At 37.3% G+C, this 23828-nt stretch overlaps 1 protein-coding gene across 12 annotated transcripts in view; it reads right to left on the bottom strand.

The window, feature by feature from the left end:
- Positions 1-4872: 4872 nt before the first annotated feature.
- The window catches only part of CACNB2 (calcium voltage-gated channel auxiliary subunit beta 2), a 234757-nt gene continuing 215801 nt past the window's right edge, over positions 4873-23828 (bottom strand). For 6 of the 12 annotated variants that reach the window (XM_056482943.1, XM_056482944.1, XM_056482948.1 and 3 more), the window contains 4 exons: positions 12717-12868; positions 11873-11968; positions 10393-10578; positions 4873-5746 (listed from right to left, as the gene is read on the bottom strand). In XM_056482943.1, the coding sequence (XP_056338918.1) occupies positions 5258-5746; positions 10393-10578; positions 11873-11968; positions 12717-12868 (923 nt within the window). In that variant the 3' untranslated portion in view covers positions 4873-5257. Of the gene's footprint in view, positions 5750-8920; positions 8965-10392; positions 10579-11872; positions 11969-12716; positions 12869-23828 lie in introns of all 12 variants that reach the window. The other 6 variants (XM_056482942.1, XM_056482947.1, XM_056482949.1 and 3 more) reach the window with 3 other exon arrangements.

Here is a 23828-nt window from a genome sequence, read left to right as displayed (position 1 = left end):
ATGTTGAAGCACAATGGAATAGATTTATATATTTTAATATATATATGAGATATTTATATATTAAATTTAAAAAGTTATTGTCATTATAATGAAATATTAAACCTACAAAATAGATTAGGCATGCAGTCAGATCCTGTCATTAAGAAAGTCTGAAAAGTAGTTTTCTCTATTTGCAGAAATAGTGATTAGTAATAGTGCCAAATCTAACTATCTATCTTGGTCAGTATAAAGATACTAAAATAGGCAGCCTCATAGGTTATGAAATTATGATACAGCTTTTTCTTGTTTCAGTGCAAGAATTTCATGGAATGCACCAATTTTTTGGATCACAGAATTTCATATGCTTTTTAAGGAATGGGCTGGTGAAGGTGATCAATCAACGAATGACTTTAGAATGGGTAGGTTAAAATATAAAGAACCTTGTTTTTATGTTTGAATGTTCATGAATAAAAAGTTTAAGAGAAAATCCAATTTTGTACTGCTAGAATACATTGCAGAGTAGGTATGCATGATAGATAAAAATGGCAAGAATAAAGTAAGAAATGAGAATATGTATGAGTTAGAAGAATCTGCTTAATCTCTATTATATCTGATATAAACCTTTTCTGGGGCTGCGTAGGAATACATTTCTAGGGTGGTAAGCTATAAAAAGAAACTGTCTATAAAACTACTGTAAGCTCATATGTAATAGTTTGTTATATAAAATTGGGGAAATAAATTACAGACAAATTGCCAAGCAATAAAATTGATTGAATAACACTTGATTAAAAACATTCACAGTAAAAATGGCACCCACATATTTTACAGATGATAGAAAAACTAAGATTTTGGTGAAAGATCTGCAATAAAGTAATAAATATAAGTAAATGTACACCAGAAATGTTATATTACACTCTGAAAAATAATTTCTCTGTTTAGACTTTGTGATCAAGTTTTTTGCAATGTGCTCAATTTCAATGGATGAAACAGAATTAAAGTCAAAAACGCTTTCAGCCTGATGTTTTAAAGCAATCAGAGGTCAAATGTAACCGCAAATCAAAATAAATTTTTAAGAGGCTTTAGTAACTTACAAACACGGGAGGTGGTGTACACCAGCTCTTTTCCTTTGAACAGACTGATTAAAAGCAGTCAGACCACTCACTTCATTCCAGCTGAGGGAATGATAATGGATCCCTCTAAAACCTTTGCAGGTGTTACAGAACGTGAGCATGACTTTACAATCCAACAGAGCTTAAAAATGATAATTGCTAACAGATTCAGAAAAGTCAAAGTATTAAGGGGCAGTGTATTAGACTCGGGCAGGAACTGTGTGTATAGGATGAGTGACTAGGTATGCAGGGAGAAGTAAAGATGGGCCTCTCCCTTTATTCAGGGTTCAGTGAATGGGATTTCATTTCCTTATCCTCCATTTATAGTAAGGCCTATAGACTAGAAGTACACAGATTTCTGTGAAAAGAAGTGCTCCACTGAAACTCTTTAAAACTGATCTTAAATAGGTCCAGAGCCTTAGGAGAAATGTGTTTAATTTTACTCCTTGTGAAGTAAAAACTATGGAACTCTTAAAATCCTGAATTCCTGATGCCAGACACAGAACATGAGTTCATGAGTCTTCTAGAAGACTTGTTTAAATTCTAGGCAGTAATTTATGGATCGATTTAGTAAAAATAGTTTTTTTCAGCTTGTAACTTGTACTGGTGCTTCCTTTGTGCACAAACCTGTTTGCTTATTCCTCCCCACTGTCCTGTTCTTCAGCAGGTCTGGAGGCTTTTACTGTCACCTCCTTCCAGTCCCTCTGGAAGAAAATTCTTTCTTGACATCTGTGTGACACTAGACAAGTGGCAAAGGATAGACTAAGGCTATGCAGCACTGATGTATAGGCATTTGAAAAAACACACAAAAATAAGGTTAACATCTAACATATACATGCAGATTTTGAAATGCATCCCATTCCTTCCATATACTGAAATGCTTGAGAAAAATACAGAGTTGAGCTGCCCAGACTTACATATCACTTAACTATTTTATCTTCCTCTTTTTCCTTCAGTTTCACTAGTTTTATTATCTTTTTAGTTCATTTGAATTGCAATTTTACAGGTTGGTCGTACCATACATCCATAAGACTCTGGAGCTCACTGGAACCTCTACCATTTCTCAAATTCAAAATCCCTGAAACCAGATACAGAAATATGAACACATTAGTATCCTAATGCAACCAATAATATTAAACTTTCTATTGGCAAAACCTTGCAAAGACATTTCATCACAAATAATCTTTGATATGTCCTCCACTTGGAGTATTTTTAAAGCTTCTTATTGACATAACTCCGTTAAAGTGCTTTTCAAAGTAGTGCTCAGCAGGCAGGTGGTATTGTGCAATATATGTAATACAAGCTCACATTACAAATGATTTGTCACTCTTAAAACAGAAAATGAAAAAAAGTATCTCAGCAAGGCTAATAAAATCTATTCAGTGAGTCTGCCTAAGAAATACACGTGCTTGTTAGTATGTTGTCTATACAGAAATAGCAGCACTATATAAAATATGATTCTATGACCAGTTGGATTTTGATTTGTCTTTTTTTTTTTGTGATGTTTACACTCTATGAATCAATATATAGGCCATACTTAAATACTAGGGCTTGGACTATGTTCTTTATTTTCTCATTTATTTGTCTATACACAGCTACCTATGCCATAGTTTTCATATACTACTCAGTGCTTTGAAATTCAGCCAAATATTCCTTAAAAAATACTTTAAGAAAGCTGAAAAATAAACACTCTCTGGAGCAAAAGTAAAAAAAAAAACAAACAACAGCAAAAAACCCCAAAACCCAACCAACCTCCCCCCCCAAAAAAAACCCAAAATATTCAAGGTAATGAAGTGGAATCACTTCTTAGAGGACATAACTGCCATGAGTTGCAGGGAGCAACACCATTTACTGCAGCTGGTAAATTAGCTCAAGCCAGGCTATACAGAGCAAGACAATGTCACTTTCTTCCCACTTACATGTGATCTGATATGATTCAAACAACAGTCTTTTAATATAATTTTTACAGATACCCTGAAAATTCTCTTGTATCAAAAACCAGTTTATGTACTCTTCTATATCCATTTAGTAATACAACAGATCTACTTACCTATTCTTCCTTTCTCTACAAAGCCATTTAGTGATGTTTAGAAAAATGATGAGAATTTTATTTCTAGAAAAATAACCTTTTTTCTTGTGTTCCCCACAGTTCATGCTTTGAGCCAAAACCTACCCTTGAATAACCACAACAGTCAGCAGCACTGGGAGGAATGGCCAGAAAACTGACAGCAGAATTTCCCACTCTTAGGTTGGTGTAAAAATGCTTATAAAGCATCAGGGAGAGGGATAGGAGAGGAAGGGAAGAGAATGTTTAAGGGATTTTCTTGGATGCTGGGCTAGGATGCTGAGAAAGCATGCACCTGCCATATATCTTATCCATTTCACTAAAATGATATTCAAAATCAGGCAATGCTGATATTCCCAGAATTGAAATAATAAATAAAAAGAACTCCCAGCTAAACTAATGATTATCACACTACAGTCTTTATATAATGTGCTATTTACAGGGAAATACAAAAAGTATTTCATTCATACAAGTACTACAAAGACTACATGTGATGCAGAACAGCTTTTACACTAGGCAAGGGTATGGAACCTGGAGTCAAAAATAATAGTGAATTTCTCCCCACTTACCAGTGCAACAGATGCTCAGTGCAAAACAAACTGTGTTCACTCCCTTTGATTTCAATGCATTTTCTCTAGAAAGCTCCTAACAGAGTCACAGTCATTTTTTCTATGCTCTCATCAGCAGCACAACAGCTTTGGTGAAGGAAAAGCAGTGAGCTGGCTGCAGAGTGGGAATGCAGAGAATTGGCAAGTGTAGAAAAAGTGGAGAAGCTACAAAAATTTATTTTTCCAACAAAATAACTCTCCACAAGCTGTGTAAACTTTTCTTACTAAAACAAATACTCTAAAACACAAAGATTTTACATTTCCAGTGAAACTCACAGTAACATTTGCCTGATTTCACTCTCCTGAAGTCTCAACGAAGAGCCAGCAGATTTTTGCTTTCCCAATTACCTGGGACAGTAAATTCCCTCACATTCCCTGAATGCAATTTGGATTTTTAAATTAAGAGACAGAATGTAGAAATAGACTTGTTGGGCTTTTGAGTAACCTTTGTTTTCTTCAGTAGATTCTCACAGTTTGCTGCCTGACGTGCACACACACACAAACGCCAACCCACCACCCACCCACTCACATACACACCTCCAACATGTGTGCTCTGTTTACTGACAGTAGAACAAAAATTAAGCTGTGCCCATTGCAATATAATGACCTGAACAGAGAAGAATAATTTATAGTGGTAAGTTCATTATCTTTACCATAACTTTGAAATGCAAAATTTGGTTTGCAAGGACAGCATATGGTATAAGAGTTACACCCTTTATCTCAAGCACTCATCCATATTTACAGTAAGTATAAGCTTTCTGCTACAGAAGAAAAACTATTTAGGTTGAACACTGTTACAGATTTCCTAAGTGAGGCTAGTTCCAGTTGCCAGTAATTCAAAAGCAAATCTGCTGACTTGGCATTAGGACTCTAAAACAGTGTGATCAAACTTATGTAGTAAGAAGGTGTCTGCAGAAATAACATTTATAAACTGTATATACAGTACACAGTACCAGTACATAGAAAATAGATTTTGACTCCATGATCCCCTGTGTGTAAGGCAAGACTGAATTCTGTCTTCATATGGAGACCACCAGAGGTACAAGCAACAGAGTGGTGCTTAAATCAATATGCAAATCAAGTGCATACAAATTAAAAATCAGAGCAGACAAAAAGTTTTAGATTTTTTATGTGCTGATCCTGGCTTGCTGAATACATGGGAAGTTATTAAACATCAAATGTACCTTTTTTTTAAAAAACACTAACAACACCTTGATGGCAACAGATATTGTTCAAGTGGCAGCTACCAAAAACAGCTTGAAAAATGTCATAGTACAACATCAGGAACTCTTCAGTTGTACTGCACTAATTCATATAGCACTAACTGAAAATAAAAGTATATGAATAATCTATTTCATGCTATTGCTATGCAAGCAACAGCAATACAAATCAGCATATAGAAGGATACCATATGTTCTGCAAAGAAGAACCCAAGATATTTTCAAGGGGCATTGTTACAAGACTTCAAAGAAACACAAGACTGCCAGAGGCAAGAGTTACTGACGGATGTAAACATCCCTGTTCCACTCTCCTGCATCGTTACGTTTTTTCGATATCACTTCCCCATCCTTGTCACAATATTGGTCCCTTGATTTATGACGGCTGCGCTGCTTGTTGCATTCGTTGTGGTCCTGCTCGCGGTCCCTCTCCTTTGAGCGGTGCCGGGATTCTCTGTGTCTGTGTTCACTGATCCCGTGGGACTCGTCTCTGTGATTATGATCCCTGTGAGAATCATAGTGGTCACCGTGCTCATGTGAGTAGTCCTCCTTTGGCTCTATGTAAGCTGAATCTCTGCTGTCTTGTGTTTCTGAGTCAAAAGTTTCTTGCCTGTGAAGGCCTCTGACAGCACTGCGATGGTTGTGGTGCTGGCTGGAGGAAGAGCGGTGCTGGGATTTCTTGATGGGCTCGACCCGTGCTTCCTCCTCAGTGTGGGAACCGCCGCGCTCAGGGACCGAATGGTCATTCCTCTGGTCTCCTTGAGATCCCTGCTACCAGAACCAGCAGTAAGGTCATGAGGTACACATTGAAAAGCTTCCCCGATACCAAATTCAACTAGAAAGTACCATGAAACCAATAAAATTTTAAGTACAAAACAATCCACTTTGAATCTAAACTAGGAAAGAAACCATTAGTATTCAACTTTTACTGAAAATTCAGTATTATAATACAAACAATTCATTTTACTCGCATCAGAATGTACGATGGCACTTGGGTTATTCTGTGGTACTTTCTCATTTCTTGTGATGTTTCTGACTACTCCAGTTAGCAATAACTGCCTCCACCCTCCAAAGAAAACAAGAGCATGCAGAAACAGCACAAACTGCAGAAAAATTGAGAGGAGATATCATGCCAGGAGAGGGTATATCTCAGCTGAGAGTTTACAGCTGCGTGTCTGGAAACAGCCACTATGGGAAAGTGATTTTAGAGGGCTGAGGAGGTGGGTTCCAGCAAAGAACCAAAGTACAAAACCTTGGCTCTCATAGAGTAACTTTTTTTTAAGGAAAAAAAATGCAATTGATTCTGGTATGAATGAAGTTTGTATTATGATACTAATAGTATCACTGACTTTCTGTTTTCTCAGCAATAATTTAATTTCTTCTTGGTAATGAAAAATTAAACATTGATCTTAAAATTTTAAGAGCTTGAAAATACACCCCATTGCCAAGAAAAACAGGAGGAGAGTGATATTATCACATACAAAATTTCCTAGCACACCACTGCTATTAAAAGACTGAAATAAAAATTACCAGGTAATAAACCTACTCTTCACCCGCATAAATGCTTTGAAATCACTGCAAAATGAACAAGTGGCATTATTTACCTCATTTGGGGTTTCATTACATTAACCTGCTTTTATTGCCAAACCACAGCTAAGGACTTTTCAGGCTTAATTGCAAAAATTTTAATAGCTAATAGTGAAATTGAATTATAATTCTCACACAAGGTGAAGGATGTCAAGACAAAATCATCTCTGCTGCCACAAAATTAATGTAGATTTTACCAGAGTTATACAGGCTTTTGTTTGTGAAACTGTTCTGAATACCAAAGTTAGTCTTAAGTTTGCACTTCTATGTTCAGTGTTATCTAAAAATAAGGTTTGCCCCCAGGGCAGCTCATGGACATATCTTCTTTCTGTCTTTCTATTTTGTGGAAAAGAGCTATGGGAAGGAGGAAATTTTGTCCTTCAGCCACAGATCCTGGCAGGTGGGTTTCCTAGCAACCCAAAAAGCAAAATTACAGGAAATTGGAAAGGAAAATAATCTGTATTAAATCAGAAACTTATAAAAAGCAGCATATTTAAAATCAGCAATTTGGTAAATTTGACAAATCTTAATTTTCTAAGACAACATTTTGTTACATGAACTGCTGAGAGCCAAGATGGGTTTCTAATTTGAAACAAACTGTATAGATGAGAACAAAGTAACAGGAACAGCAGTCTAATTTCTTATTTGTTCTTGCTTTTGCAATTCTCAAGATGATTCTGATCTAAATGGAATATAATAATTGCAAACATGAATAGATCTATTCAAGGTGAAATGAAATTACTCAACAGAGGTGAATTGTAAATGAAATTAAGTGAAAAGAAAAAGAGCTCAAAGCAGTGCCTGCTTTGCATGTGTAAACACAACTTTTATCAGTTCATCACCATGACTGGTTTTAAGGCACATGAAGATGGTATACATGTGAAACCCTATAATTCTCATGTGGTCAAATGCAGGTACCTATACATAATCATGACTAATAAAATCTGTCATTGCTGTGGTTTGAGAACAAATGCAAAATTTGAACCTGCATTGGAAACACTGCTACTTTTACAAGGTCAGAATGCATCTTCTGTGCTATGATGAGCACATGTGAAGGAACACAAGGAATAAATTCAGAACTAATACCTGCAATTTCAGAATAGTGTTAGGGCTGTGTTGATTTATTGGCAAATTCACTGATAGTAACTTTCATTAAATATTACAGGGACACGGAACAGGTAATGTCTGAATCTGGACTGAAGTCCAGTTTTTTGGTTCATAACCAAATTCAGGCTCTGATTTGGAATAGATTCTACAGTGCAGGAATTTTAGGGCCCAATTTCCTAAGTCTTTTTTGTCTAAAATAGAGAAAGTTTGAGATAATCCTATTTCAGTATTCAGTTTGTACTTTCAAAGAAGTAGGGGATCATGGAAAGAAGTTTAAACAGTGTTGAAAGAGGAGAGAGAAGCCACCACTGAGTAAATTTGCCTTGCTCCTTATTTCCAGTAGTCCCTGTTTCCCTGCACTATATGTGTGTGAGGTTGCTCCTGTCCTTTTAGAGTTAGCCAACTGTTTCCATAAAAGTTCCAAAGCTCTCCCTCAGACACAAGGTGTAAGGTGTTTGCCTATTTCATTTCAAATTGTCCCAGGAGGCCTCACGCCTTCAAGCACCTCGTGCCATGCAATGCACACAGGCAGCTTCATGCTGTAAAAATGCCCCTCTGGCAGCTGGCAACACAAATCCCTCCTTACAATGTACACTGGGGTCTTAAAAGCCACAAACCCAAAATATGTTTCATGGCAAAGGGGCACTGCATTTGCCCCAGGGGAGGATGACTCCAGTGCTCTGAAGTGCACACGTGGCTCCCCCAGACCAAACAACTGGTGGCTTTTTCCTGCAGAGCAGTCCAGAAAAACTGCATAGGCAAAGACTTTAAATTCCCTAAACACAGGGTCTTAACACTACTGAAAGAATGGGTTCAGCCACCATCATTAAAAAATAGACTCACTCTGTGCCAAGGCAATGACAAGCTCAGGTTTGAGATGTCAGCTGAAGATTTATCGTAGGAAAATGATACCAAAGAAACAGAAAAGTTTTATGTTCCATAAGGGACCCATATTGATTCATACTTCTGTATTAGTAGACCTACAAACTGTGAAACTGAAAATTAACCATCATTTTTAGTCCTTAAATAAAAATCTGTTAGTTTGTAAGGAGACAGCACAGCATTCAGAAAAGTGTTATTAAAACTCTGCATAGTTCCTCCAGAGAATGTGGTTAATACAATGAGTATGTGAGCTATAAATCCACACCCAAAAAGCATAAAAAAAACTTGAGCAAAATAATTTAGAAGTTTACAAAGCGGATAAAGTTTATCTAGCAAGGCTGCACACAACAATACTGAATTTCATACTCAGAAATTCTTCCAGCTCACATTTTTTTCAAGGTGTTTCAGCTCTGAGGACAGAAAAAAAGGCAGAAATAAGCTACAGCTTACAGTCTCTTTTCCTGCAACTGTGTCTGAAAGCAAGAGAAGGAAATTCACCCTGCAAGATGGCTAAAGAAATTTTTCTCATTAAAGACCAAACTTGTCAAGTCTGTGGTTTCCTAATGAGAAATAAATTATTTGACACAAGAAGTTATTTTGCAAAACCATAAAAAATGATCACAACTTTTTTTCATTTTAATTTGGGTACAGATACATTTTTTTCCCTTTGATTTTCTAAAGGGAGGTATTTTTCTTAGCCAAAGTTACGAAGTGCACGAACTTGCATATGCAGATAATTTATGGGCACATATTGAACTTAGGCAGAAATTTAGATGTAGTAAGTCTTTATTTGATCTGGAACAGATATATTTTATCCCCCTCTTCTCAGCCTCAAGGAGTCACTCACTACTTATAATGAAGTGGTGAAGTAGTTTAAACACTTCATTTCATATCATGCAAAATATATCCAAAGGAAAGCATCTCCTTATGCTGAACACCTCAATAAAATTATACAAACCAAAAGTCAAAGGAGAATAGAGAGGACATAATATGCCCATATCAACAGGCACATCAGTAGAGAGGCAGGAATAAAGCCTGCTTTTCCCAGCTCACAGGAGAGTGTCCTCACTGTTCAGAACATAGAGCCTCTCTCAAGGTCTTTCTGCACAATGTGCAATGCATTTGAGTGGATTTGAGTAAGAGTTTGGCTAGAAGGAAATCTGTACTTTTCACTGCAATGGCCAATGAATAAAAGAACAAAGGAAACACTGGAAGGGCCACTTTGACCTTGGGTCTTTACTGATACAGTCAGTCATCCTCATCCTCTACAACCTGTGGGAAGACTGGAACAGATTTCCCTACAACATTTGTGGATCTGCCCTACACACAACCCAGGCTGTCATCCCAGGCTGGGATTTGCCTATTAGCAGTAGTGTGGCCATCAGTCAGAAAATTACCAGAGGCTGGAATATGCACAGTCTTAGTCTAGTTTGATTTCTCTGACAGGATTACACATGGCCAGCTATAAAAATGCTTGTGGCTGGTACACATATTACTGGCACAGCAGTGTCCTGGGCACAATAAAACCTGAAGTATTCCATCCATTCCATTCCATTTCACATCAACATATGTTTTCAGTCAGGCCAACTTTAGTCCTTGGAATCAAAAACAGCCCCCTAGTCAACACACAAACACATGCTACTATGAACACAATAGCAATAACAGTAACATGCTTGCATTTGCCTTTTATACTGAAAATGGGTGAATGTCTACTGAAAAAGCTTTTACTCTATGAACAACAGGAAAACATATTCAGCATATTCTAGTATCAGCCTAACTCTGTACTTTGGAAGGAGAAGTTGACAGAAGAAAAAGAAAAGATGGCATAAAAACTGTACCTGTAAATTAATATTTGGACCTGGGCTAATAGAAAGAGTGGCTGTTGCAAGTGTGCGAGTGAGAAGCTGGTTAGGAGGATTGCTGCTAGGTGGATGTGTGGCCTTCCAGTAGGCTTCCAGATAGTCAGCAAGGTGCTCACAAGCATCTTCAAGCTGGTTCTCGTCAAGAATTACATCGAACATTTCCTGATAAAGGAAAGGTTTTAGTGAGCATCAGCAGGTAAAGGGAGATCAGCTAGAGACATTGATCACATTTTCCGTTAATCAAAAATGAACCCACATTTTTGGTACTTGCATTAAGATATTTTACCCCTTTTTTTTCTGCGTTTGTTTTTCTGAATGCAGTTGATACAAAAGACCATAACCCTAACTAGAACTAATGTTACACTTGCTAAAGCAAGGCCTTGTGACTTCCACACAGTAATGCACAAGCAGTCAAAGAAGACAAGGAAAAAACAGCTTGAAAAAATCTTAAATTTACAGAAAGAGCAGATAAATATTGAAGAATTAACTACTGAAAAATCTGGAATGGCAAGAAAGGGATACAATCCTCCTGTAGAATAACTACAAGAAAACTAAGGCAAGCTAAAACCAATAACTAACAACATAAGAATATAGATCATTCAGTTTCCAAGTGTCATACAAATATTAGGTAAGAGATTAGTCACACAGTCTAGTTTTAGTCTTCTAAAGTTAGGAGGTGAGTTTCATCCATTTCTTCCCTGGTCAGGGAGAAGGCAGCTTTGAGGGCCTATGCAGGTCTCCAGCATTCTTCATTGATTTCCTGGGGATGTGAGCATTGCTTAACTGAGATGCTTGAACTTAAATGATGAAGACATTCCCTTCACTCAGCTCTGTAACTATGGCCAATTATATCTGCAACTGAACTGTACTCGCATCTTCTGGTTTCTTACCCATAGTCTTGGCAGCTGAACATGCAGGCAGCAATGCATGCCAGGTTCAAAACACAGCTGAAGTGTCATCACTTTATAGGTAAAAATTTAAAGAATTTGCTTCAGTACACATCTGAAGAACTGCAGAGCTGTCAGCTATGCAGTACCACTCAGCTCTTTGCCAAAACCCTGACCAAGAACATCAGCAGTGGTGGGCTGTGCTGACAGATGTCCCAGAGGAAGTTACTCAAACCACTGGCCTTACTCTAAACTACCAGAGATAAAGCACAGTCACTAAGAGGGATCAGTTTTAGACCAATAATCCCAAAAAACTTATCAAGTAAAATGAATGTTCAGTTTACTGAACAGACTGAATCAGCACACATCCTTAATAACTGATTGTGACCAGAACTCTTTTTTTCCCCTGCACCTAGTGTGGAGCCCTGAGACCTCAGGAGGTGTTCTGCAAAAGGCAATAGTTAATATGGCCAGAAGAGGGCAAACATTCCTGAAAATTATGTAATGAACTTCATGCTTGAAAAGAAAGGCACCTTTCAGAGACAAGACATAAATTAGCAGTAACTCACAGGAGGACACTGTGCCAGTTTATCAGCTGCCACCATCTGAACATTAAGGTGTTTGGCCTGAGATTTCCCTCGAGATTTTATCAACCTCTGTAAAACCTGTGAAACACATGACATAAAAAAGTGAGCAGACTCAGATTTAATATACATATATAACCACTTAAAATGTTTAGATTGGAAACTGCTCACATAAGCAGAGCGAATTCTTCATTTGCTGGCTTCAAGAACACTTCCCATGTTCCCTCATCCAAGATGTGCTGGTTTTCATTTACATCCAAATATCTCCTTTCCTTTACAAGCACTAAAAAGTTCCATTCCTGTCTAATTCCTGCTGCTTCTGGTTTCATTTGTTACTAAGTTAATTTTTTTAAATTGATCTCCTGAGTTCTCTTCCTACAAATTCATTTTTCTATTTCAAATGCCCCTTCACAAGGTCTGTGCATTTTTCATTACACACAGTGAAAGAGTATATTATCAGCTGTTAAAGTTTAGCAATCAGTCTGATACTCATTCAGTGAAAATAATTCTTTAATTTCCATATTATTTTGATTTAACAAACCATGAGCAATACTTATGTGATAGATACTATAAAGTGCAATTCCAATTAAAAAACTCATTGGAGCTACAGCATCTTTTCCAAAGTAGGTTTTGGTTAACACTAGAGCTCAAATACTTTTTTAATTATTAATGTGTTACTATCCAAAGGGAAGCAACAACAACATATAGCTCTGAACCTAAATAAGGACATGTGATTATCTGCATTTAAGCCCCCGCCCCCCCAAAAAAACACCCTCAAAAACACAAAACAAAAATCCTGAAAGAACATGAAGGCATCTAAAATGTTTACCTTAGGAGAAGAAATCTTTACGTATACTATAATGGGAGCCAGAGAGGTTTTGCTCAGTTGAGCTGGGTGGTTAATGGTATCAGCATCAAGCACTACCAATTGCAGTGTCCTGGCTAATTCAAAAATCCGCTCAATTTCACTTTGAACTTCAGCTGCAAAGTAGAAAATTAGAGTTATGAAAATACCAAGAGGTGATTAGCTTTGAGAAATGTAACACTGTAGTAGACTGGTGAGTTGCTCCTTCTCTGGGTGCAGGAGTTGTTGTTATCCGTTCAGGTCCTTGGCAGAGTAGGGTAATGAATACAGCGCTAATGAGAACATTTCACCCCTATTGTGCTGCCCTTGCAGGCACTGCCTGCCTCTCACCTCACCAATTCCTGCTATTTCAGCCTGGAGAGATAATGATAACACCTCTTACATGACCCCAGTCCATGTATATAAGAAAAACGGGTATGAATGCTTGCTGCATCAAATGGCAACCTTAATACACCACAAAATCTTCTACATGGAAATAATATCAGCTCAGACTTCAATCTTACCCAGTAACCAGTTTGCTCAAACTGGAGTGCCTGAGATAGGTATTAGGAAGTACTGATTACTATAATAGCAGAAACTACTGTTTTCCCATTTACTTCAACTCATCAAAGCTCTGGGAAACAGGGTTTTTTTCTTCTGACCTCAGTATGGTACCATATTAAAAATTTGGCTATTATGTGTAAAACACTTTTATAAGAGAAAATATCTGAATAATCCAAATAATGCTATGGTATCCTCCTCAGAATCCCAGGAGCTGTGGGAAGCTGATTTTCCCAGAGTAAAATCATCATCTTTTCTTCTGGTAGTCATGCTCCCAGCTCCTCAGCAGTCTGTCTGATTGGCAATACTTTCCAGGGCAAACCTCTCCAAGACAGATGGGCTGCATCCGCTTTCACAAGTGGTGTAGAAACTGTCTTCATTCCCCAATGAAACAAAACTATATCTTATAATAGCAAAATCATCTTTAAAATGAAATCACATTTTCCTGCTCAAATCTTGCTATTGGCTGATTTCACTGAGGAATTAGAGAAGCTGGGTGATTTATGCAAGTCTATAAAGAAAGTCATTGGGCCAGACAAGACTAATTCTTATAGGTTTCCCTTTAAAGGTTATGCATGCTTCATGAACCAAAACCAGATTAGATATCTAGCCCATTCAGAGAAAAAGTTAGAAGACAACCAACACAGACTTAAAGGTCAAGAAGAAGTACCAAAAATTTAATAAGAGAGTTTCTTGAAATTACATGATCCGCCTTTTATCTATTATGCTGGCAAAAGCTTAACTTTTGCTTGAAAACACAACCTATCTGATCTGGCTAGAGAGAGAGTTTTCTACATCAAATAGTCTCTTTCAAGAGAATATGAAGAGATTGATTTTTTTCTATCTTTGAATAGCAACTGAATAAATAAGGTACTATAAAAAGGTTGCAATATTTCCAAGAAAGGGCAAGACATCCCAGCTAGTATTTTGGTTCCAAATCAATAAGTGTTTGCTATGGTAATTTTCTAAACAAAGTAACATCTAAATGGTCATCAGAAAATGTATATACGATATCTTTTATTGGAGGAGGTGGACATTGGTTTGGATTTATTAGAGATCACTTCCAACTGTTTGTGGTTGGAACTATCTGCAGTTTTGGGTGAGCACATACAATCAGTCTTTTACAGCAGTGAACACTGTGAGATGTGCACGGTGTGGTATGGAAAACATCGATGCCTGCTTTGCTGTCCCGCTGCTGTCTGAATTAGGACCACATTTTTTAAGACAGAACTTCTGATGGTTCTTGGCACATTCCCAATTACATTTTCTACAACTTTGTCGCATAGAGATACTGCTGAAATCACTGAATACCACTGTCTCAGAGTTTTAGTAGAAGATAGTCAATAATCTATCCCTAATTTAAATTCAAGTAACAACTAGAATAAATATATCAGAGATAATTTGTCACGCTGTTCTGATGATGAATTTAGATTGCTTCCCTGCAATTTCAAACCAGGCTCAACACTTTACTCAGTATAACAATATTAGTTAATGTATCATTTTAAGGCCATTCCAGACTGCTAAAAACTCTTGTTCAAGACAATTTATAACCAGCAAAATCTGTCTCTATGCCATTGCATCGTAATTTTGTCTGGGGAAGCAGCATTTGCTACACTGCTTGAAGCACTTTTCTGCCAATAGAGAACACATCTCTGTGGACTAGATTTCCTGCTATACTTTTTGAAACATCCTCTGCCAGGGCAGAGTATACCTCAGGGTATATTCTATTGTGAAACACACCCATGACAATAACTGCAGGTAACTATGGTCCTATGAATCAATATTTTCCACTTGAGTCTGAAGATGCAGAGAGATCTTTTTCAATTAAAATGTATTTCAGAACTTATTTTTCTTAGTTTGGGTATAGAAGAAAAATTCAAGGAGCTCCACTGCATGATTGGTGAACTAATACATGCACCTCTATCTCTCCAGTCAGGATGGATGGGAAAAATGCCACAGGGATAGCTGAGGAGGTCCTGATCTTCTTTTCCTTAGAGTACTTCTTCAGCTTCTGGAAAAACTTCCATTTTGTTTGAAATCTTCTTTGAATTACAACTTTACAAGATTGTTGCAATTACTTACATAACCGTAGCTTCTCTTTTTAGATAACAAAGGCTTTATCCACTGCTACTGCTTTGGTTTTCATTTTTCTTTAGCACTATCTTTCAAAAACCAAATTCTCTACCTGTAAAAATTCCTTCACAACAAGACATTCATCACGAATTTTCTCTGAGACTTTTGCCCAAAGTAAACAAAGAACTCAAAAAGTCATGTGAGGATAGTAACACAAATGTCACTGGTAGTTAAAATAGGGAGCTGAGAACAGTGACGGTGGGGTATCTTCAAAGCAGCACAGTAATAGCTTTGCAATTTTCCCACCTCCATGAATACCATCTATTTATAATAATGTCCCTTCTTATATGCTGGAGAGGCATAAGAGTGAAGTTATAACACTAAACTCCAATAAATTGTATTTATCAATCATAATGAGAGGCATAAAAATAATTAGAACTACTGTGACAATCATCATGAAATGCTGACAGCCCAGCTACAACACTCAAACCAGAAATCAGCTATCAAATTTTAAAGTGACCCTTACAATCTATTTCATATGGCCTCCTTGGTAACCAGAAAGTGAACATATTTTAAATGATAGGAGCACTCAACTATATTCCATACAATAAGGAGCCAGCTCTAAGAAACAGTAAGTACACATCTCTCAGAGAACTTTAAATACAGCATATTACATATACAATTACAGCATAAACTTACTTCCAAATATTAAATACCGGTATCACTACTGCACTTTGAACAGAATGAGAGGACAAGTAAATTGCTTATCTCATTTTGGGGCAGACAAATATTCTTTACAACAATTGGACCTCACAAGTGAATTTCAAGAAAAAAACCTTTCCCAGTTCACTACAATAATCTCACTTAAAATACGGGCAAAGATACAACAGTGTATCTGTGTCAATTCATTAATAACATGAGGAACTGCAGTGGAACATAGGGTCACTTATGTAATGCCATGGCACGGGAACATTCTCTATGCTACACAGCTGGAGAAACACAACCCTCCTGCAAACCTGGGCTGCATCCACAGCAGCCAGGAGTCACTGGCACACTCAGCTTGGCAGAGCAGTGGCTACACCAGCCATTTGTTTCAGCAAGACCTGGTAAAATAGCAATTCCATGAGAGGGACGAGATGCAAAATGGACATGCATCTGGCCTGCAAAGGCCCAAGTGAAGCACAAAATACTGCTTGGAGGCACCAAAGAAATGTTCATTTTCACAAGGAGCAGTGAAATTCACAGACTCTTAACTGAGCACAGTGCTTTTTTATCCTATTAAATTTGACCTTGTCTCCTGTCTATGGTACTGGTGGCTCTGTTTTGTTCAATGAAACAGATATGTAAATTATGGTTGCAGCTGCAACAGGCACAGAGACAAAGCATTCTAGCTTTTTTAAAAAGGGCTCCTGCTATTACAGACATATGGAATGAAAAGAACACAACCCTGTCAATGTATGCAACACAAAATTATTAGCAACACCTTACACAAATGGCTTTGAAATAATTTTATAAATTAAGGAGAACAGCTATCAGTAGCCATGATTTTTTATGCTGATTCTTTTATACAAACGCTGTTACTTAAAAATAATTAACCGCTACACTCCACGACAATAAATAAAGTAATGAGAAGTTTAAGGCAACCTCAGGATTTCCATAACAAAGGTGAAAGAAAAAAATGTAGTTTTTATCCCAGTATCTTAAAACGATGTAGAAGGTTTTGCACCAAAAAATCCTGCTAGAAATAAGTGCAGGTCATATCTAAAATCCAAGAAAATTAAAAAAGGAAGTGATAATTATTGAGCTGTGCCCACACAAGTCTCTAACGAGAACAAACACATGAGCTTAAATGACAGAATTAAAATTTTAAATTTTAATTTGTGAGCATGTGTGTGTATATACATGCTTAATATCAAGTGAAAAATCACCAGTGTCTCTCTCCATGGGGTACTGCTGTAAGCAGAATGCAGATCACAGCAGGCTACCCTGGACTGCACCAGGGATCTGTGCTCACTGGAAACAAAGCAAGGAGGCCCAAGGCTACCAAGGTGATTCAATAAGCTACAAGAAGTTTGAGCACAGCAGAGCAAGCTAAGAAGAAACCCCACACATATATAAACGTTTGGCCTCTTTCTTCTCATCTTCCTCTTCCCTCCCCTCAAGCAGCAGTGCTGCTCTGGGCAGGCAGGAAGCTGGGCAGTGTCCAGTCCTTCCCCAGGCAGGGAGGTTCAGTCCCACAGTCTCCAGGAAGGATTACATGACCCTTCTCACACTGTGGGGTGTCCCAGTGCTGGGGAGCAGAATGCTTTCTGCCTGTGCTCCAGAATATCCAGCTAAAAAGGAAAAAGTCTTGAAAAACATAAGCAAGAGGGAATAAATGCTTTAGCTTAGTCCTCAGGCGACTGGTCAAAAGATGCCCGGACTGCAGGTGTTTAAATCAAATGTCTAACCTAAATTTAGTTTTGTGGATATACTTAGATTTCCCTGGTCTCCATCAAATACCTTAGCCACTAGCTTGTTACGTAAAAAGGGGAGGGTGGGAGTGGGAGGATGACAATATTTTCCAGGAAAAGTGGCTGCATGTGTTACTCATGCCTAACAGATGGGGCTCCTGCAAGGGATAAGGCAGAGAGGAGAGAAGCATGTCTGCTGCTCTGCCTGGAGCTCCTGTCTGGGCTCTGCTGAAGGGGAGCTGTGGGGCGAGGTGCTGCAGGAATGCAGGGTTTTCCTCCTCCTGCCTGCTGAGGCTCAGTTTAGGCAGAATTCAGATGGCTTTTAATGTACACACACGTCCAAGTGGTATTGACAGAATCAATGTCATGTTTGGAAACCTCAACATAACCAAGATCTATTTATAATGGACTAACGTCTCCTGAAATACAGCACTGTAATTATGTGAAAATATAAAACAGATAGTGTCATTTAAAAATACTGAATGGCACATAAAAATGTCTACTTCCTGCCTCATTTCTCTGGGCTAGCAAAACAATAGCATTCAGGGAATGATGCTTCTTGTGCCAAGTTTAAACTGGAAGTAAATTTTAATGGCCTTTGAATGGAAAAGATTGAAAGCAGCAGATTGCAGCAGTAACACAAGTGGCTGAGCACTGCACAAGGGTGCACTGAAATGACTGTGCCAGGAAGAACCACAGCAGCTCCAGAAGGTGCCATGCAGCAGCACAGCACTGCTCCTATCATCAAGTTCCCCTTCACTCTGATAAGGAGTAATTGTAATAGCAAAACTGGGCAAAGGAGAAGGCTAACATTTCTTTTGTCCAGGGGATCAAGCAAGTGCCACTGCATAGTTCAGAATGGGTATCATCATGTCAGACTGGCAGTAACTTGGGTGTTTGTGAACCATGCCTCATTACTCGGTGCACTGCTGTAGGTTTTTATTGATCTAGTCCATAGCACCAAGTAAGTGCTCCCTTGGACTATTGCTTTTTTCAGAACAAACATAAATAAAAATGTTCAGCCGTTCTCATGGTTAGGATGTGGAACTACTCCATCCCTGGCTATTCAACTCCTCATGCTGATGGTGTGCCACTCACAAAACATTTGCGTGTTCAGTGAGTGGGAGAGATACTGACTCTGCAGCCTGATGCACAGAGTGGGAGGCAAAACACATGGATTGCAGTTCCTTCTCCAGAGAAAGTTTAATTATTATGCAAAGTGCGTAAGACTCAGCAGGACCAACCAAGAGCCATCCTAAAGGCAGGGGATCATAGCCCTGACATGGCAATGGGAATGATGAGTCCATGCCTCTCTTTGCAGAGAACAGAATTGAGCCCAGAACTGAACTTTGCATTCTGGTTAAACAACACAAACTTTTGGTCTTGGATAAAATGGGGACACAAACACCAACTTTAATCAGTTCCACCAGTCCAGGAGAAAAAAAAAAAAACCTGAATCAATTCAACCTACAGTGTGAGCAGTTTTAAGGGAAGAAAACTGTACTCTTAAACAAACAGTTAACTAGCTAAAAATATTTCATTGATCTATCCAAGTATCCTATTACACAGATATCCATAACCTTAGAAATTATTCTAACACATTGCTGCACTACTTTGTTTTGAGCACATGTTTTGTTTCAGTGTAATTATCACAAATATTTCTGTGCAGTATCATGAGAAAATATACGGACAGGTTGCTAAGAGTTTTATCTCTAATTTACAGAAATCAAGATTTTTTTTCCTTCATATAACCTTCGAAAACAATTGAGGAAATTTCATTAAAATGCTTTGCCTACACTGTATCAAAACTTTTATTTGCAAGTTAGAATATCGGAAAGTTAGTAACAAACTCTAATACAGAACTACCTAAAGAATTCATTAGGCAAACTCTGACCTTAGATGTTAAGAAAATTAAAGCTGTCCCAGGAGGGTAAAAGAGTATTTTGGGACATGTGAGACTGATAAATTATAACAGGTTCACTAACTTTATGCTACTCTTTGCCTATTTGTGGGCAAAAAGAAGTATATCTACATATATCTCCTTGTGAAAACTCAAAAGGTCTTAGCTGCTATTTTACTGCATTCTGATCCAAGGCAGGTTCAGGTTTACCAGGTTAACATATTTAACACTCGAGAGTGAGAGTTATGGACATTTGTCACAATTATTTTGAAGATAAAATTATAAAGGGACAATCAGGATTTTCCATAACACATTGAACATCTCCTTTGTTTTCTTTGAACTATATTAGATCTCTGATACTTTGGGAAGGAAATGCACTCGGTTAAGTCCAAATTTTTCATTCCTGTTCCTTGGTCTCTCTGTAAGTAATGAAGGATTTCTATGAGGCCTAGCTAGAGCTCTTTAAAATTTATCTTTGATTTATAGTTGAGGAGGCCTTTACTTGAAACTTATCCTATACCACAACTGTCATTAAATTACCAGACATGGAGAATACATAGTAATATCATGTATGTATATAATATACAGTATATATATTTTTTTTTTTAAATTTTTTTTTTACGAATATGTGTCTCACACAAATATCAAGGAAAAAGAAAAACCACAAGGCTGAAATTTGCACAGCTAATTCACTACTATTTCTTTGAGCATTTATATTTAATTTTCAGAAGACAAAACTTAGGGTTATCAGTCTAATGATGTGAATGGAAGCTCTATACACTTTTTGGAGACAGCCTTTCAAAGGTAGGTGCTCAACTGCACATGCAAACTGGGTGTGTGTAATGCCTGACAGGTTACTGCATATGCACATGGAAAGCAAATAAACAGACTCCCAGGCATGTGATGGCAATCGATTTACCATGAACAAAATGATACATTTTACATCCACAGTCACACGTCTGTGTTAGAACACACAAATTAGGTGCACACAACTCAGAAATAAGGAATACCTAATCTGTAGCGTTTACTTGTCAATGTCAACTCTATTTTTAGAATTACTTGAAAATAAATAAGGAAAACCAGCAAGGTTTTCTAAAGGAAAGGCTTAGCAACATAGTACAGGATCGGCTTTTGTCTGTCAGTGAGCCAGATGCGAGAAACACACGGTGGTTCTGTCAGGTACAATAAAGCACTGAACACAAAACAGCAGGAAAAGTAATTTGCAAGCTTGTATACATACCTAAAACATCTGGAAAGGGAGAGCATTAATGAAGCAAAGAATGGAAAAAGCCAACACAATCAGGTTTTGTACAAAGCATACAGCATGAGGTAAGGTTATAACAAGTGTAACATACACAGAAAATGGTCTGGGTTCTTTTGACAAAGAAATGCAGCAAAAGCACGAAGCTGGTTCAGTTTCTGCAAATGGCATGTATCCATATAAAAATTTAACTAAGCCAATTTGGGCTGATTTTCAGATGAATAAGATTTAACCACATACTGTACCTTCTAGGAGAAAAAATCTGTTCAAAACTACAGATTTCTTCTAGGCTTTTAAAGAAATTTGCCCTTTCCTTCAATTTACTTCTAATATCTCATGTATTAAAACATGTAACAATATTGACAAGCAAACATTTCTCTTACATCAAAACAAGCTTAATTAGAGAGTGTCTTGTCTCAAACCATGACAGAGAGGAATAAGACTGTACTATCCACCTGAATCTTTAGGAGTCAGATTAAAAAAGTTCTCGAGAACATTAATTTTATACTAGATATTCAGTGGCAGCATTGGTTTCCAATGAGTCAAATCCTAAGTCTATTTTTAACTGATTCCATTACAAAAGCAAACTGTCAGTCGATAGGTGTGTGTACCATTACAAGCTGAGTAAGAATCCCTTAAAATCCTGTAAATCCAGTTCCTCGTGGCTATTCCCTATTCTGATTATCACATTATTGATGTATGCCTCTTTAAAATTAATTCTGGTTTATCTATTAAATAATTCTAAAGAATGGTGCTCACTTCACAGTGTTCTGTATTATGTACATCACTGTACTGGGTGATAAGGTAAAATAGTATTACCCAGAGAAAAGTATTTGGTATTAATATACCAAGCACAATACCTTTGTACTACCTTAAGTAGTTGATGGCACACTTATTAAAATGTAGAGTTCAATTATTGTTAACTATTAATATATAATAGTCAAAAACCAAAATATTTTCAGAAGTCTAAGAAATAGCCTTCTCTTCTGCAGTTTCAACTGCTGCTCACAAACGAGATCATAAGCTAGGGGTAAATGGCCTGGCTGCATGATTTACCACTACATAAAGTTTGATAGGTAAAAAAAGAGCTTTCCATTGAGTCTGGAAGGAAGGAGGGATCTGGATTAACATAAAGCAGTTCTGGGGAGCTATACTTGCTATATATGTTATATAGCAAATATATATATATATATATATATAAAAATATTAAATAATAAATTATATAAATTTGCAAAAAAGGCATTTTTAAATTATATCAGATATAGGAATAAACCAAATCTCTGTCCAAGTGCCAATGATTGTTCAGGGAGGAGAGAGAATAGAGCAACTCATCTCCCCACATCTCATAGCTGTGCAGCCAGGAGACCCTTTCAGAGCAAACCAAACCAAACCAACAAAAAAATACTGTTTTTCTTTAACAAGAACAAATTTTTATTGTGATAAATACCAGTTTTAAATACATAAGCCAGAACTAAGTAAATTTGGATAGCCTGGACCAAAAAAATAAAAAAATCAAAAAACAACAAAAAACCCCAGCACAAATTTAGTGTTTGCTTAAATTCTGGGGTTTTTTCCCTTCCTTCCCCACCCTACAATTTCCTTCCCCCCACCCCCACCCAGTGAAAAGACCCTATTATTATAATTGTATAGAAAGGGAATTGTAGGTAGAGAAAAAATTCATTTTCCAGGAGTCTGAGCAGAGCTGCAGCAGATACTAGAAAAGAACTAATGTGATGGGAGTTCTTATTTAATGATGTATCTATAAAAATTGTATTAGTAGAGAATGTATTAGTAGGGAATACTATTGGCTGCAAAGCTAATGCTAATAAAATACGAAATGCCAAAATAGCTCTCCTAAAACAAATCTTTTGAGATCTGTATTATAAGAGAGCACATTCAGGAACAAGTCATACAGTTGTTCCTTTAGGGCTGCTGTCTCATCCAGTATGCAGCTCCATACACTGTCAACTTATAAGAAGCCATTGAATAATTTACTTGCTCTTCATTGTCAAATACGTGTTTCACATCTCATTTAGAACACATGGCTCTAATCCTTCTCTGAAAACAGAATGCATAAAATATTTATGGGCTATTTTGTGGAGCTTACTTTGGTGGTATATGCAAAAAAAAAAGATTTTTCCCTTTTAAACATCTTGGTTAGGTGAGAAGGTAGTATTATTTGTATGTTCCAAAGAGAAAACTGAATTACAAAGAATAATCACAAGTAATGAATAATTCGGGGGAGATTGATTTTCAAAAATGTAGTATCTGATTCTTCAGAGTAATTACCAGATGAAATTATATTCAGAATAGAAATACAGGAAATCCTGATTCCTGGGGATTCTTTCTTCCAAAATGGAACATAACCTTGAAGCTTCTTTTAGAAATCAGTACTAAGACTCAGGAAATTCCTGATGCTGCTCTATAGTGTCAGTACAGAGTATCAGGACTGATCTGAGAGAAGAAAAAAATTCTTTGAGCTAGGCAGGGAATGAAAATAATACCTCCCCAGTTAAATGCCTGTAAAAAGCACAACCTAAAATAAGAGAACTTCTGGGGAATGAGGATCCACAAGGCTGATATTTTACAAGGTACCCAACAGGAGCTCCAGTAGCTCATAAAGGACTGCCTGCTTTCCATCCTCCTTCTCATCAATGCATTACCATGCAATATGCTGATTCTGATGGTATACACTATTATTTGACAGGTCCAAAGCTGGAACTTCTGTTTCAGCTACAACACTCAGTATTTCTACAAAAGATGCTTGAAGCATACAAAGGACACTGGGAAAAAATAGCCATCTTCATAAAGTCTGTAAATAAACTAATCCAGTACTATACAGCAGTTCT

The sequence above is a fragment of the Oenanthe melanoleuca genome, chromosome 2 (genome assembly GCF_029582105.1).
Source record: "Oenanthe melanoleuca isolate GR-GAL-2019-014 chromosome 2, OMel1.0, whole genome shotgun sequence".
Classification (NCBI taxonomy): domain Eukaryota; kingdom Metazoa; phylum Chordata; class Aves; order Passeriformes; family Muscicapidae; genus Oenanthe; species Oenanthe melanoleuca.
Note: the sequence above shows the minus strand (reverse complement) of the source record. Positions and strands in the feature narration are given on the sequence as shown.